Source organism: Phalacrocorax carbo, chromosome 2, assembly GCF_963921805.1.
Source record: "Phalacrocorax carbo chromosome 2, bPhaCar2.1, whole genome shotgun sequence".
NCBI lineage: Eukaryota > Metazoa > Chordata > Aves > Suliformes > Phalacrocoracidae > Phalacrocorax > Phalacrocorax carbo.
The window spans coordinates 92,530,701-92,547,377 of record NC_087514.1 but is presented as its reverse complement, the minus strand read 5'-3'; the positions used below and the strand labels follow the sequence as shown (position 1 = coordinate 92,547,377).

At 41.2% G+C, this 16,677-nt stretch overlaps 1 protein-coding gene across 3 annotated transcripts in view; it reads right to left on the bottom strand.

Annotated features, from left to right (window-relative positions):
• The window catches only part of GMDS (GDP-mannose 4,6-dehydratase), a 421,773-nt gene that overhangs the window by 57,703 nt on the left and 347,393 nt on the right, over positions 1 to 16,677 (bottom strand). For all 3 annotated transcript variants that reach the window (XM_064443492.1, XM_064443490.1, XM_064443491.1), the window contains one exon: positions 14,487 to 14,583. In XM_064443492.1, coding sequence (XP_064299562.1) covers positions 14,487 to 14,583 — 97 coding nt within the window. The remainder of the gene's footprint in view (positions 1 to 14,486; positions 14,584 to 16,677) is intronic.

The window sequence follows — 16,677 nt, the reverse complement described above, 5'->3', positions numbered from 1 at the left end:
AGCATCACAAAGTGTATATAAACTCACCCAAGTGGACACAGCAAATCAGTGACATTAAAACAACTGATCCCTAACCCTGAGTTTTCTATTTTTAGTAGAAAAACTACAGGATAGGTCTATTTGGATCTATTAGACACTAACTGCATCTTTTTGAAAGAAGAAAAAGACAGGTCCCATACAACCCATCTAAAGGCTAGATGAAAACACATTTACCTCCTACAATGTTTTAGTAGTTTTGAATATCGAATACATCTTTTGAAAGTATGCCACCAGGAAGGTTTGTGAAGATACCTTGCAACGGCTGAAAATGTGCACTGGTTGGAAATTTATAGCAACAGAGTTACCAGTGTGACACTTGTATGATATAGCCAACAAGCCACTACGTCAGAACATTTTTTCTGCATGAAGATTAAATTTATAAAATTTGCTAATGAGCTGATAGTGGACACCACGGCGATATGCCAGATATTCTCATTTTCTTTGGATCTTCCTTTAACTGCAGGCACGAGAGCTTTATATTTACAAAATGTGTCAGTACACATACGTGAGTTTACAGTTGCAGACCATTAATTTGAAACTCTAATGCAAAGAAAGAAGCGCCTAAAATTTCAGAACAGGCTTCCATTGATCCACCAAAGAGTGGAAAGTACTAATAAAAATACTGTAAAGCATCTAAAGATGGTATCCAAGGAGTTTCCAGTAAGAGGATGAGCTCCTTGGGTCTCAGGGCACTGAAAAGCTCTCTTGTTATCCACTCAGTGAAGCAGGCTTGGTATGCTTGCTTCAGCTTTGGCATGCAGGTGGAAGCCTGCATTTATTGGCCAGATCCTTACAGATGTAATAAATAGGTTCCCACACGTTTCTTTAAAATCTTAGCAAAGATATGGATGTGATTATTACAGTTTGTGTCTAAAAACCTCTGCCATCATCAAAGATCTTCCTGTTTTAGCTGTGTTGCAAACCAGGACCAAAAGAACTTTTCCTGCAAAAAATGTTCATAACCCAAGGCCATGCTGCACATTACTGAACTAGCTAACAACATGAAAACATGCTGCTATGTGACAAACACGGGGTTTTATATGAGCTAATTTACCCTGCTTCTGCTGCACTGGAGCATTTCACACTCTTGTGGCTAGATTGTTTCCTTTGAGTTAACCTGACTCATTAGGTCAAGCTGCATGCACATGCCCTCAGTACATGAAATGGAGCACAAATAAATAGAGATACGGGGCAGTGTGAGGAGAGAACAACAAATGACAGCGGTCATCAGGATGTACGAGAGGTTATAGCGCGTCACTAGTTTAGTGATTTCTGAGGGCAACAAAAGAGGTTTCAGGAGGGATCTGAGGGTACAGAAAGAGGAATCTGTTCACTTTCTTTGCAGCAGCAATTGATGGGATGCTTTGTAGAGAGGGGACAAAAAAGAAGCAAAACCAGAATGCCTGTAAGCTCCCCCTCCCCAAAGCATCACCTTATTAGGCAAAATAAAAATTAATTTGGGGGATGAGACAAAACCAAAGCAAAACAATATTTGGGACATGAGCAAATGATTTTGTCACCATGCCTGGAACTTAGTTTTGGAGGGAGCCATCTCTCTATCTATGCCTAAGGCCATGTGAATATGTAAGGCCACTTACCAACATGATATTCAATGCGATCATTTTAGTTCAGGTCCATTTGAGGTCTATCAGGCTCAAAGCCCTGCGTATTCTTTTGTTTTCTTTTTTTCCTGAAGAAGCCTAAACTTGCATCTGAAATGTACTTGATTTGACACAAAAGCAACACAGGAAGAGTCTATCAAAAAAGAATATTAGTCCTTTTCACAATGCTAGGCTTAACTGTACATGTGTTTCTGGAAATGTTTAATAGAAGAAAAGTATGTGAAGAAAGAAAAAAAGAAAAAACTGCAGGCACAGCTGATGTAAATGTTTTGGGTTTTTTTTTCTTGGCTTTTTTTTTTTTAATATTCATTTTTATATTGCCTAAATCCCTAAAGTCAGTGTCTGGACTCTGTCTGGAGGCTTCCCAAAAATCACTGCTTGTCAACACCCTTTCCACAGAAATGAGTCTGTTTACCTCCACCAGTGCATTGTCAAGTCATCTCTTCCCATTTGCATTACAGTTCAAATTGTTATCCTTACACAAAAGTCTAACCCTCCCTTTCCTTATCCAGGAATCCCCCTAATATCTGAAGTCCATGTTAAAATAATTTATATCAACAGAATGCCTTTCTTCAAAGTGCATCTCTACAGAGATCACAGTAAATATTTAGACGGCACTTATTATGAAAAGGTCAAAATTTGGCCAGTTGATAGCAATGAATGAAAGGGAAACTAAAAAAATTCCAACTGGATATTCATTCACTTTGAATCCTGATCCAAAACGAACATTTTGCTGTAGAGGAACTTGATAAAAAGTTTATTCCTCTGCCTCAACCATCTACTCATGGCATTTGGAAGACAGACACAGGTGTGATACATCTGCCAGAGCGTGCCAATCTCCTGAACTGTCTTTGACAAGTTACACAGGATCCCTGAGAAAGCCTTTACATCACCCAATGATTGAGGGCATCTGCGATATACTACGTCTTGTGAAGTTTTGCTCATTGGCAACTGGAAACAGTGACAAGCTGAGTTCTCAGCAGTTAAAAAAGGCACTGCGAGACATGAGGGACAACCCAACTTCTTCAGGCTTTACAGAAAAAAAGTAGTAACAAGGGGAAAGTTGATACACAAACCAAAGATGCATTCACATCTAATGCATTTAGCTTTCTGTTTCTAGCAGTCATTGGCATTCACTGGTGTGTGGAAAATGACTTATTGATTACATTCCTCTGACCACTGTGCATATCCCTTTAGCAGACCCTTTCCTCTTACCACCATAAATGGGACCATCTTTGGCAGTCCCAGCCAAAAGCAACAGTGATTCCAACCGCTCCGTCATATTTCTAAATGGTCCCTCCCAGCTCAAAGTCCTGGTAAGTCATACCCTGATACATGAATGGCAGCTGTCTGTATTGTCCCAGTGCTGTAGCTAAACCTTCCAGTCAGTTGCCTGTATGTCAACGCACAAAACACCCATTTGAGGAATTCTGGCATATAATGCTGACCCTCACAAAAACCACAGCAAGTACATCAACTGCCCGCACATGGACAGTTTCTCCCAGAAGTTTCCCCCCAGCCATCATGGCCCTGACACCTGCTTCCTCTGAAAGCAAATCACTAGCTGAAGTAGCTGCTGGATGCAGATGTTTGCATCCAGGGTATTCTCAGTCATAGCAAGCTATGCTATCAAGGGTATCAAAGATAATTGTCCCAGGCATTAGTCTGGAGTAGGAAATCCTTCACAAAGCCATATTTAAGAACTTAATTAAGTCAGTCGTCCTTTTTTTTAATCTTCATCCAGCAGTTAAGCCAAAGTAGAACTAATTGTGGTCGCTAATACCAGAAGGCAAAAATAAGAATACTTCTTGAGAGCTTTCCAGCACACAAACTGCCTGTCATCCATCACCAACTCCCTTTGGCTGTTCTTCAAGTACATATAAGTCTTCACTGTTGTGAATCTCTACTGTTGTGAATAATGCACCTTCCTATGTTTCTGTTTTTACTCCCGTGTCCACCTTCCTCTTGCATTCATTATGGCACACAGCTATTGAATTATTATAGAGGTGGGTGGCTTACCTTTAGGGATAGTCAGAGTCTAATCATGCCAACTTTTTGTTTACAGTGCCTGAGCTGTCTGACTCTTTTGAGATTCACTTCAGCAGTCAGGATTAATTTTGGTCTTTATGTTAAGCCTAGAAGCCATCCAGAAGGCATCTAACAAATATGTGAAATACAGAGATAATACCAATAAGCACCTTCGGGAAGACACAGAGAAAGAAAGGTCAGGAAAAACACCTAAATACTACCTTGCATACTCATCTGCAAGCCCTTTCAGACAACTATGTGCAGGATAAAGGACTGTGGTAACCTTATAGGATTAGCACTTCAGAAGAATTGTTTAGAGTGAGGAGTGAATGTCACAACATATGATCAGTAGTGACACTGTAGTATAAGAAGAGGCCCCAGTAGGCTTTGCTTCATAGCTATGAAAACAGTGCACACAGCAAACTTGGCCCTATCACTCACCTGAGCTCTTCCTAAAACCTCACATTTCCTCTGTTTCCAATTTCACCTTCATAACCCCCTTTTTAATCTCCCCCAACACATGGAAACAGAAACTAGGATGAAGAGGGAAATGCTGCCAAAGATTAGAGGTTTGGAAATTTACAACTGTTATCTAAGGGAAAATTATAGTGGGAGCCAATTGCTTTAGTCAGAAGTCTTTGTTATTGTAAAGAAGCTTTAATATATGCTTTTGCTTTCTAAATCAGAAGGTCGAAGTGTAGTATTTTATGGGTCAAACAGGAGAAAAAATAAAAACAAAAGCAATTCAACTCCTAGTCACCCAATCTGGAAATTTGTAAAACTAAGGTCTGCAAAGCACTAACTTGGTAACAGATGTAGTGAATTATAAACATGAACTTGTCACAGATTTCTGTAAAAAACCAGGCAGGCATCCTATTTTAAAACACTTTTTTTTGTTTTCATTATTGTTAATCCACCTTTCCCCTTACAGCTATTCAGTGCAAAGCATGACTGCAAAGTAGTACCAGTTCAGCAATCTGAAGGAAGGAAAAAAAGGAGTATTTTCAAAAATTACAGAACAGTGTTCCAGAAAGAAAACCTGATTTAAAAACTCATTTCTGTTCAGCAGTCAAGTGGTCTGTTTTGAATTTCAGTGGCTCTCTGTAGCACTGAGGTTTCTGTGTCATTGCATACAGAAAAAGCTGACGAGGAATGGTGCTGTCTTACTCTGTTCCTAACCACAACCTGGTAGATAAAGTCTGAAGTCACAAGTCAGCTGAGAACTCTACCAAGACTATTAAAATGTACTGGCAAAGCTGGAAGGAAGAAATTTAAATAAGGCCAGGTTAGATGTTTCAAAGGGATGAGTGACTGATCCTGTTTTATGTTATGCCAGGCAATGCTAATAGTTTAAACACTAGCTCTGTCAAGTGAGAAATAAATATATTATCGTCTGTGAATTATTAAAATTGACTTCACCTACTCACCTTTAGACTTTTCTGGCTGAACAGAAAAAAAAATCAAGAAAAAAAAGTCTTGCAAGGGAGACATGCACTCTTAATCAATTACTAATGTCTTCTTGAATCCTGTTAATATTTTTCATATTGTCTGCTTTGGCGAGCTCAGACACTATATGTGAGGAATGAGCAAAAATTCCAGCTGATCCTAGGCGTAAAGCTCTTTAATGTTTAAGTCTCCCCTGCCCTGCAGATAATTAGTCTCCTTTTTCACTCACCCAGCTGGGACATCAGACAATTTGGGGAGCATCCAAGATGGGCATGACAAGTACTGTGATGTTTATGCCACAGAGATAATTTTCTAGAGTTTTATTCAGCAACAAAAAAAACACTTTAAAAAGTTGTTTAGATCTACAAGGCTCAATTTCCCCTGCAACTCAAACATACAAGCTCTCCTTGAACACTAGGGAAGTATTAAGGATACAAAAAAACCCCTAACAATGTAAAATATTTTTAGGTTCTGATAAAGTCAGAATCATTGCTACAGGTTTTTAGTGGAATACAAAAATGAGACATGAAGATATGGAAGGTGGTTAAGCACTCATCGTCATCACAGGGTAGCAACAATAACAAAGGTCCCACATTTTCATGCCTCCATCATGAAGTTGTTAATTTACAAATGATGATTCTAAAGGTGACAGAGGGGAAAGGTAAAGGTTTATTTATTTTTTAAACAACCACTTCCAAACCTCCACTTCCTTTCAACCGTTTGCCCCTTTGAGTGAATCTGTAAGTGGTGAAGAGCAGAGATACAAGTCTGAACAAAAAAATTCTCATAGATTTTTTTGGGGAGACAGAAGACCCCTAGGAACAATCTAAAAATAAGTCTGACTACCCCAGAGAAGTACCCTCTGATCACCCAAATTAGGCTTTCCTTAGAAAAATTGAAAAGCCAATTTTTTTTCTCTTTCTCTTTTTATTTTTTTGTCTGCGCAGAATACTTTTTGACTCTTTTTTTCCATAGGTAAAGTTAAAACATTCCACATTTTTCTAGTGGAATAAATTTCAGATAACCAAAGAAATAAAAGACGAAAGTGAAAGGAACCTACTGTCAGTTTTGGATGGTGAAACACTTGAAAACATGAAATGAAAGCTTTTGGAGACAAACCCCCAAACCCCCCTGCCTCCTCAGAACTGGCCACCTCTTTCTGCATTTCTCCTAACCTGGTCCATATGGCCCTTTCACACTGCCCTGGGGTGTCCCTCAGAGGGACAACTGCACTCTGATAATGTCTTCAGCAGCACAAAAGTAACACTGATACATATTTTGCATTGGAATTTGAGATTGAGTGGCTTAAGTCCCATCTTTCAAGCAGCAAAAATATTAGGTGCCATGGCATACCCAGGCTTGAGACAACTATGCCCCCAGTAAACCACTTACTGGAAGATTTCATGCTGAAAAGGCTGATGTCAGGGCATCTGCTGACCCAAACTCAGCAGAAGCTGCTTTTAACAACGCTAAAACCATCTCATGGCTTCTCATATGAAACACCCGAACAATCTGTGCCTGTCATCTTCCTTTGTGCACCCACTCACCCATAAAATAAAATACAAACAGCTGAAGGCAGGCAAGCTCTTGCGAAGGCTCGACAAATTAGACAGGAGTCTAGCCCTTAATTCCAGATTTGCTGAAGGAAACCTCACCTCTGTCTCATATCCTCTGTATTCAAAAGCCATTTTTATTTTCCTATAAATCATGTCATTTACGGTTCTGTGCTGCCATTCTAAAACCATTGCAAGAGTTGAGTTGGCACAGCACACTTAAAAGAAAAGGTTACAACGTGGTGGGAAACACAGTCAAAATGTGAACAGTATTGTTAACGTATTGCTTGACTTTTAAAATCCCATTGTAAAATAAAATAAACAGCTTCTGAAGGGGAGACAGATCTTCAGACATGCTCCCACTTTTGAATGGGAACCAGCAATCAGGTCTGTAAGTGACCTCAACCACCTCTGACACCAAGGTCTTTAGAAAGCCCTGGTGGGAACAGTTTTGTGTTGAGCCACTCTGCCAGCACTCCAGTCTCACTGAGCACTCCAAAATGTGGTCTGAACCACAGTACAGCTCTTTGAAATGTCTCATCTCATGTAGGAAATGGGGAGTAGGCTGTAGGTAGCACGGACCGTTGGCAGGAGGGAATACTCGGCAGCTGTGACAAATGTGTCTTTGGTGCCACCTAAGCCCGGACTTCTGTCATGGCTTTTGCCTCCTCCAGGCTTTCTCCCACCCCCATGATTTTCCTTCAGAGGCTTTGCATTTCCCACCACATCTGCTGGAGCCCAGGGAGTGTTTGTATGGGACAGGCATAGGACAGGCAGCGATAAGAAAACAAGGGATGGTCCAAATGAGGGTGAGACAACAGACAGAGATAACAAGGGGGAGGAGGAGGCCAAATGGCAGGCCAAGAGAAGGGGGAGGCAAGGAGGTAGGAGGTGAGATAAAGAGACTTTCTGTGCATGAATAAACATGAATAAGTGAAGAGGTGGCGGTAAGACCCCCCACTGCCAGGAAGGCAGAGAAGAATTACAGGCAGGAAACGTCACTCCAGGAGCAGTTGATTAAAACTACAAACTGCATGAACTTGGTCTAATCCCTTCTTGCCTGCAAAGCCACCCTAAGAGAACCTGGCTAAAGAAACTGTCTAGAGCTATTTCAGCATCTCCGCTCCAAAGTACTGTGCTCAGGTACAATAGGGCAAGCAAACAAAAATAATCAGCTGGCACCTCCTGAGTTCCCACAAATGTTTGGGCTGGCCCTCTTAGTTCCCATCACAGGTGAATTGCTTTGCTTCATATTAAGATGCAGCAATGCACGTAAGCACTCTTAGCTCCAGTAGGGAAACTGTCCCTATTAACTATTCATGCCCTTGAAGTGAAGCACTTGCTTGGATGCTTGGCTGAATCAGGGCCTAATTAAGGAGGTAAACAGCCTTCTATCTTAATTCATCTCTCCCTCAGCCTTAACGCTCCAGTCATTTAAGTTTAATTTAAAAATCTGTTTTCAGGAGTTGAGCCTGGATCTGTCACATCCAAGGTTACCATTAACTGCTATGTGTCAACAGCATTTAGAAAAATGAGCAATGAATTAAAACCACGAACCCTCCTCCCTGGATGACAGCTTTATCTTTACACACTAGTTTTTCAATGGGGTTGCAATTCCTTTACCCACCCAGAGTGGAAAACTGAGTTGCCCAAAGTCAGCCAGAGATTTCTTCAGCTAGTCTGAACATTTCTTTAGAAAAACTACTGATCTTGTAAATGAACATATGGTGCAACACCCAGGGTGCAAAAGCACTCCAGCTTAGACCCCAGGAGGTAAGGACACCCTCTTCCTCTGGCTAGTCTTGTCGGATAGTTGTGGTATTAGGAGATCAGAAAGCAGACTCAGAGAGACAGGCTGATGTTCTCAGGAAGATCAATGAAGATGTGAAGGTCACAGATGACACATGGCTGGTTTCAAAACCTCAGGAATGACAGCAGGGAAAGAGGTGGTGAAGGAGGAAAGGGAACAGAGCCAGCTGTAGAAGTTGCCAGAGAAATATTTTGTTGGAGGCACAGCAGAGGAGGAGCAGGATGATGCAAAGAGAAGCAACTGAGTAAAGCACAGCATATGAGGACTGCAAACAGTGGTGTCCAGAGGGATTCCTTTACTGGATGCGCCTGTCTAATACTGATGTAATGAGCTAGTTATGAAGCAAAACGTCAGAAATGTGTGTGGGAGTGTTGGAGGGGCACAAATTAGGTATCTGCTCCTACAAGAAAAGAGGTAAGCTGGGGCTCCTGCTAAAAGTCTGTTAAGAGGATTAAGCAAGACAGTGAACAAGACTGGACACGAGCCTGCTGAAGCTTCTCAGGTTTGGTGACATATTGAAAGGAAAACCTGGTAGCAAAAATGATCTTCCTGTCTTCTAAGGAACAACTAAGATGAACAAAATCAGGATGAGATAAAAAAGTAGAAAGCTACTTGTGGAAGGATGGTTGTGTCCACTAGGAATTGCAGCAGAGCACAATGCCATCAGGCTCCCCTCTGAACTTTGCTGCCGCCTCATGATCTCACTCAAGCAGCAGTCTGCTCTGCCATACATGTGTTTCAGAAGCAGAAACAAAGTGATACTATTTTTTTAAAACTTTTTTTCACATGTTTGTTCAGAAACATTTAAAATATGTTAAGTGCTCAGTGCCTTGTAGATGTTATACAGAGACAAGTTACTACTAATCGTTATTTTACTTGGCTGTATTTGACATGTATGTTTTCAGAGATACCTCTGAAATGTCTGATATGTGACATCTTAAGTAAAACAAACAAATAAACAAAAAAAAATCTACTGCAGGTTTTATTAGCAGGAGGGACAAAGAAAAGGAAGAGCGTGGCAAAGCAATGCAGAGATAATGATGAGTTTGAAGTAAGGAAAGATATAAACATTTTGGCTGACACAGCAGCAAAGTCAGCTTGGAGGAGAATTAAGGATGGCAGAGGTAATCATTTACCAAGGTAGTAGTTTTCAGATGTTGACATACATTTTCAGAACAACAAGGAAAAAAACACCAAAACAAACCAGATAAGAGAAGACTATCAGAATTACACCAACTTGCAACTTTTTTACCTGGCTGCTAGTGAGGAAAACAGACAGGAAAATCATCTGAAGATTATTCTTCCTTGAATGCTCCCATTTCATTTTCATGAGTATTAATACAGGCCATATATTGACACTGATGAGCAAAAAGATCCTTGAGGAAGGGAAGCACATGTTTCCTCGTGCAGATATCTGAACAGTTTACAGTCACAGGAGGCTCTGAACTTAAGAGTAGGAAATGAAGCTTGTATGAAAAATAAAGTGGAAGTGCGGGGCATTTAGGGTTTTGTGATCATGGTTTCATTAGACTCTAAATGCTCTTTAGGGCAGGAACACTTAGAGGAGTTCAGAAATGTTTTTGACTTTAAGAAAGCTGACTTTGGGAGAATGCGATATGCCCCAAGGAATTTTTACTGGAATCCTATGAAACATGGGAAACATAGAGCTGAATCTTTAAAAAACATCTGAACAGACTGAAATTTAAAGCCGTCCTGCTTAATTCCAAGGAGGAAAAAGGGCAACCGAGGCCAAATGCAGTTAAGTAAAGAGGTAAAGCTTAGTGTAAGCAACACATCGAAGACTTGGGAAATTTCTTATACATATATGTATGTCTATCTGTAGATATTTAGATACAGCAAGCAATCCTTTGAAAAGTAAAGAACTTGGTAAGGAGGGATACAGAACTTCTTAGGATTTAGAAAGAACAGTGTTAAAGAATTAATTCCAGGAGGATGAAGTATCTTTTAACACTGCCATGAATTTTTTCTCCTAACCAGTACATGGAGTTTCATTTATATCAGTGCTAGAACTGACTGGGAGAAAAATGCTTAATTCCTTAAGGCATATAACAAAAGGAAGAAGTTAGCAAGTTAGCATGCCCTTTTGTCTTTGAAGAAGAATAATAAGAGGCCAGATGACTGCTTGAATATTAGCATCACATTGTGACGGAGTTTCTAGGGCTTGCTTAAAGGAAGTAAATTTGCATTGATGTATGTATATCCTCAGAGTTGCAGCCATGCCAGCCTATAACAAATGTGATGCACAAATACAACCTGCAGTTCTTTTCCTTGGCGAGCTGTAGGACAACTGCAGAAACAGGTGGGAGCGAAAGGAAAGAATTCCCTGTAACACATGCAGAGCATTATATTCAGAGAAAAAACAACATTTACATATGGTTCTTTTTTTTCCCTTTTAAAAAGTAACATAAACTCCTACCTGAGAGATACATACATCTTAAGTTCTGCGACGACAGAACAGACAAGTGAGACCTGGAGTTAATCTTCATTGTTGCAGGAAAGGGCAATGAAATGAAGCAAGCTCCTATAGAACTGTTAGCTTAATATCTGCCATGCAAAAATAATATAAGCAATTTTACTCAAACACCTTAATGGGCATAATTTGATCAGAATTAATTGTGCAATTCTTGAAGGGAAATTTCTGCACGCAAATTAATAGTAATTATCTTGCTGAAAGATAAGAAAATTAAAGATAGGCCCTAATTCTCTGAAAATTACCCAACTTCAGGGGTTGAGAGACCTGATGCTCCCAACATCCCACGCTGCAGGGCTGCTTGTTTCCAACTGACTGAGATGGCGCAATGAATTTTGGTTTTAACTTTTAAAAGAAATTTAAAATTAATTTTAATATTATTTTTGTGAATACCAAATAGATTATTTAAATCCAAGTATAGATTGAGTTGCCTACCTACAACATGAACATTCTGATTGTAACAAAAGTAGAAAAGACTACTGAGATAATTTCTGAAGCATCTGCATTTTACAGGTAAGTAAACTGTAGTGGAAACTTATCTTTACATGCCTAGGGTAGCAAATGAGTGTAAAGTATGACCTTATTAGCCACGTGCTAAAAAAGCCTGCAAAATGCGTGAAAATATCTTTCATAGCATATCAAGTTCAGTATAAAAAGCAAACTTGCCATGAAGCTCCTGTGCTGTGCTGATTTTAAGAAACGCAGAAGTAATAATTTTTCCCTGATCCTTGCAGCAGGTTAGAGTCTCCAAATACAATTAAAAAAGGGTCAGAAAAGATACTGATAGGAATCCGATAGAAGCTGAAAGAAACGATACCGATAGGTTTGTAGTTGGCAAGATGCAAGGAGGGAAGGAGAGAGAGAGGCATTAGAAGCATTAGCAGGAACAATTCCCAAGGCCAGTAAATATCAGGGGGCCCCAAAGCAGTCAAAAGCAGAGTGAAGAGATTTAGAGTCAAGGCATTCAAAGGGTCTACTTAGTTTGACCAGAAGACAGTCTCACATTTCAAGGTTTCTTCTTCAGTACAGCTAAGCTTTTCAATGGGAAGCCTTGACCCCAGGGATCACTAACTGACGAAAACAAATGTGTTTTCAAATGGATATATTGGCACTGTCAGAACTGACTGTACACGAGATTAAACGATATTTATTTTCACTTTCCAGAATACCATGTTAAATTTTAGAGAGACAGACAGACAGAAACGTTTCCAAATAAGACATGAGAATCTGAGCATCAGATTTTCTGTGTCAGCCGGGATTCAGCAGCAGAATTCCTGTTAACTGATCTGGCTAAGCCTCCTTCCAAAATGTCAGCCTGAGGCTTTCTTGCCTTCAGTGGTCTTGGTGAGTGTGGTGGGAGGGGACACGTGTTGTCAGTCCATTTCAGTTCTCTCATTGCTTTTCCTTGCTTTCTCACGATGGATTGGATTTTGGTCTGGCATTTTGGAATTGCACAGATGTGATTCCCTGACTGAAACAGGCTGAAGTTTGTCTGCCTTTGATAAGGAACAGAAATTAAATCAGAATTTAAAAAATGAAAGTGATTCTGGGTACCCAGCCTGAGATGCTGTAAAAAGGAAACTTTGATTGCAGGAAGTGGATGCCACATCTTTATAGAGGAGTTTGTTCACAGTTCATCTGCATATTCCTTAAGACAAAGGTACTTGAAAACCCATTTTGTGCTTCTACCTTGATCATACGTAAGCAGCGTCACAGCCGTCTTGGGTTCCGCAGGAACCAAGCAGGGACGGTGTTAAATGCAAGGTAGGATAGGGGCAGTGGAAGAGAGAGATGGACCCCAAGGGAGGGTGGCCTACAGCAGGCCAGATAACTTCAGATAAACATCAGATGCCTGCTGAGTTTACGTGCAGTGCTATTTCAAGGCCACTTTCCACTCTGTATTTGAATGCATCCCTGTACTCATGTATGGACCCATTAGCAATTTCATGAGCAGTCCTGAGAGACATGTGCTTATGCACTGTCCCCAAATGGACAAGCGTATAGTAAGCTCAATTTAAAATCCAGATTATTTTTCCCAAAAGGAGACTAATAAGGACAGAGGGGAGACCATGGGCACCACTATTTCAGCAGAAAATGTCTGAGCACATGAATAAGGTGGAACTACAGCGAGGGCTTCAGAATAGCTACGTATTACCTGTAAATTTTAAGGAGTGAGTATGTAGTTGTGGGTAAGAGGCATGACAAAGCAGGAAAGTGGGTCTTGCAAAGCGCAGACTTGTTGGGTCAAGTGTCCTTTTCCTGTTTGGCAAGTCCTTTTGTCCCTGTGTCCTCCTTATCATCCTGACACCTTACCAAACCACAAAATGACGGACAGCTCTTAATGATTTCCTAGTGTTTGATTCTGATACACCGGCCCCACCCTTTTTTGCATAGCATGAAAGTCTCTATTCCTCTCTGAATTTCCTCTTTAGAACCCATGTCCACTTCCACACATGCAGCTCCCTGCTCCCTCCCTGCAACCCGTAGCAAGACAAACGTGCTCTCATCACACCTTGCTTGAAGCAGGCAGCTGAAGCCAGCGCTTCTGAACAGACAGACTGACAGCCAATGCTGCGTCAGCAGCCAGCAGGGCTGGTATCACCCTCCCCAGGAGAAGAGAACATCCTCTCCGGGGCACACCCACTGCCCACATTGCACAACTGGGGCTATTGTTCCCTGTGTCCAGAAACCAGGCTCCGTCCTGGTCCTGTACCATCTCTGTGTGTTGCCACCATCCTGCCTGACTTGGAAATACTGCTGGGTTTTTTTTCTCTCCTAGCATGCTCATTAGGCAATCTGAGCACAGGGGTTAGTGGCTCGGTCCTGCTGGCAGTGTGTGCTGGTTGAGCGCTCCCAGCAGGGTTCACTCAGGCATTCCTGGGAGTAAAGATGTGACCTGCAAATGAGCATTTACTGAGTGGGACCCTGCAAAGCACCCAAGACAACAAAGCACACGTGCACTTCTAAAAATGGGCATTTTGTGGTACCCACAGTTACAAAGATTTAAGCTGAACAGAGGATGGAGTTGAAACACCGTCATGAAGACACAGAAGGAGGTACTTTAAAAATCAAGCCTATTAGTGCCCACCTTCTCTGCTTTCCCTTCTTGCAGCTGGAGGAGAGATGACCACATACACCTTCAAGACCAGAAGGAACAACAAGTTGTTTCACACTTTGTTTTGTTTCCCATAAGGTGATGTTTCACCCCCCAAGCATCCCCTCTCCCATTCAGAGAGGGTGACGAAGCAGAGTCTCTGTGACAGGGCAAACCCGCTCCTCCTGGGCAGTGCTGCCTGCCTGCCTGCCTCCTTGCTTGCTTGCTTGTTCCCAGGTAGCTGGCTGTGAGGGGACCGACAAGCAGGCTAATTTAGAGCTCTAAAAGCTGGCAGCAGGAGTGCAATTAAGCCGTTTTCACAGACTGCTGGCCAAATGCAGCAATTTATTGGCTGAGTGATTGGATTATTCATTTGCAAAGCTAAGAGAGGGCTTTTTCTTACCACTTCAGTTGGCCTGTAGTACTTGTGATTGACTGTCACATGAATCTTGCCAGTCTCTTTGCATCGCCCTACTTCATTTTCATTCTTCCCTTCCCACCTGTAAAGAAGATAAACATTTAATCAACCCATAATTACTTTAGTGCTCTGATCTTACCAACATTTGGCCTGCTTTCATTTACTTGAGGCTGGTGTCAATTCTCCCTGCAGGACAGTATAAACTCATTAGCTATAGGAACAAAGGCAGAGTTTAGACTTGAATGGAGCAACAATGGCTTTTGAAGTTTCTTTGTTTTGGTTTTTGATTCAGTGGAAGGTCTAAAATACAGGACTTCCAAATTAAACACATAATGCTAGGGGAAAATAAGCCGTCCTGATTTCAGAATGTCTCATGTATCTGCAAACAAATATGACAGTGAGGTTTTTTATTCATGGATTGGTTTAAAGTTGTTTTCTTAAAACATTTTTAATTCTTGTATTTTGGCCAATACTTTCAGGAACTCTTTAATCTGTTAATTTTATGGACATGAAGCTGTGTTTGAATAGCATTAAGCTGCATAACTTAATTTGTGCCTAACTAGGAAAAACAAAACGAAAACAGTTTTTGAGTTTTCAGTCCTAGCTCGACATGGCGCTTCACATACATGTACTGTAAACAGTACTCACTACCTGAGAGCTGAAAGCCTGCTACTTCGTCCAAATTAGTTTCATATGCGTTGAACAGTTTGCAAGTTGCTGTAATTTGTGTGATCGGTTGTGCCATGAACTATTTTGTTAGCAACTGTCCTGGTCTAAAATTTCTGGAGCAGCAGCAGCAGAACCATTTGGTGGGTGGCTAGCTCTGCCTTTCGAGAGGCCAGCCTGCAGCCTGGAAGCCTGAGGACGATGCTCCCCCTCGGAACAAATGCTTCGGATGACACATGTAGGAACGTACGTTGGTGCATCAGACCTAATCCATTGAACGTACAGACTCCAGAGTTATGATTGCAACTTTATCCTCTCTTTGCTTTTTGTCTCTAAGTATATATCATGGGGCTACGAACCAGCTTGGCATAACCTTTACTTTTTGTGTTTAAGTAAAATCTGTGTAATTTAAATCAGCACTGTGATTTAGACTATTTAGCGGCAGTCACCAGCAATGAAAGAAAAGCGCCTCTTGCCTCCCACTTACTAATTTTACTGCCAGCTTTCAGGATTTTGTAACAGATTTGATTTCTCCTTGCTCGCCTGCCTGCCCGCCCGCCCCTCCCCACCCCCCGGAGCTCCTAGAAGAATTTAATTCTTTGACAATCTCAGCCTTCATTTTTGAGTTTCTAGCCCTGAGGGCTAAGGAGGAAAGTCTGAAAAAGTGACCTCTGTGTACCCATGAAGGTTAAAACACCGAAAGGCAGAAGGAAATACCAAATATGCATTATTACTAGTTTTTAAATCCCACATTTTTTTAAGCACGACTCATGACTTTTGGATGACTAGCAAAGCTTGTAGGATGCTTGATACTGGGAACACTTCACACTGAAATAATTTCCAACAGATAATAGCTACAGTGAAGTCAGCTGTTAATAGTCATGCCATGATGCTAAAGATGATTTATAATTTAAATTTTCTTTCGATCTTTTTCGCGGTTGCTCTGTTTGAAGCCTGAAGTGCAAAGTTTTCATTCAGAAGCCAAAACTAACATTAGTCCCTCCCTTTAAAGGGCAGAGGGTGAAAATGTGCAGGACTCAAATGAGCTTAATAGAAAACTAACCATCATCAGTAAAACAACAGGAAGCGCTTAGATCAGGAGACGTCAGTTGTTGTTGGAGGTCACTGAGCAGAGAACCCCATTTAACACCCAACAGGCTCCAGAAGGCTTGGCCGAGCCAGTAAAGACTCACTTAATGTCGCTATCAAAGTTATATAACAATAGAAATAGCTTAAGAAGAAATCTCCACCCGTTCTGTTCAGTCCAGTAATGTGAAAAGTTCACAAGGAAAAAAAAGTACTTCTCATTGTGAACAAAGTAGCATTTGATAGCCGCACTTCTAATTACTCCTGGCACCTCGGTGCTCACAGCCGGGGACACCATACTGCTGATAAAAGGGATTGTGCTTGGGCCAGCCTGACACCAGGAGCAAGTCATCCATTTTGCTAACCAACTCCCCCTCCCTTCTGCCTCTAACCACAAGGAAAGGAAATAAAAAAACCACCAAAC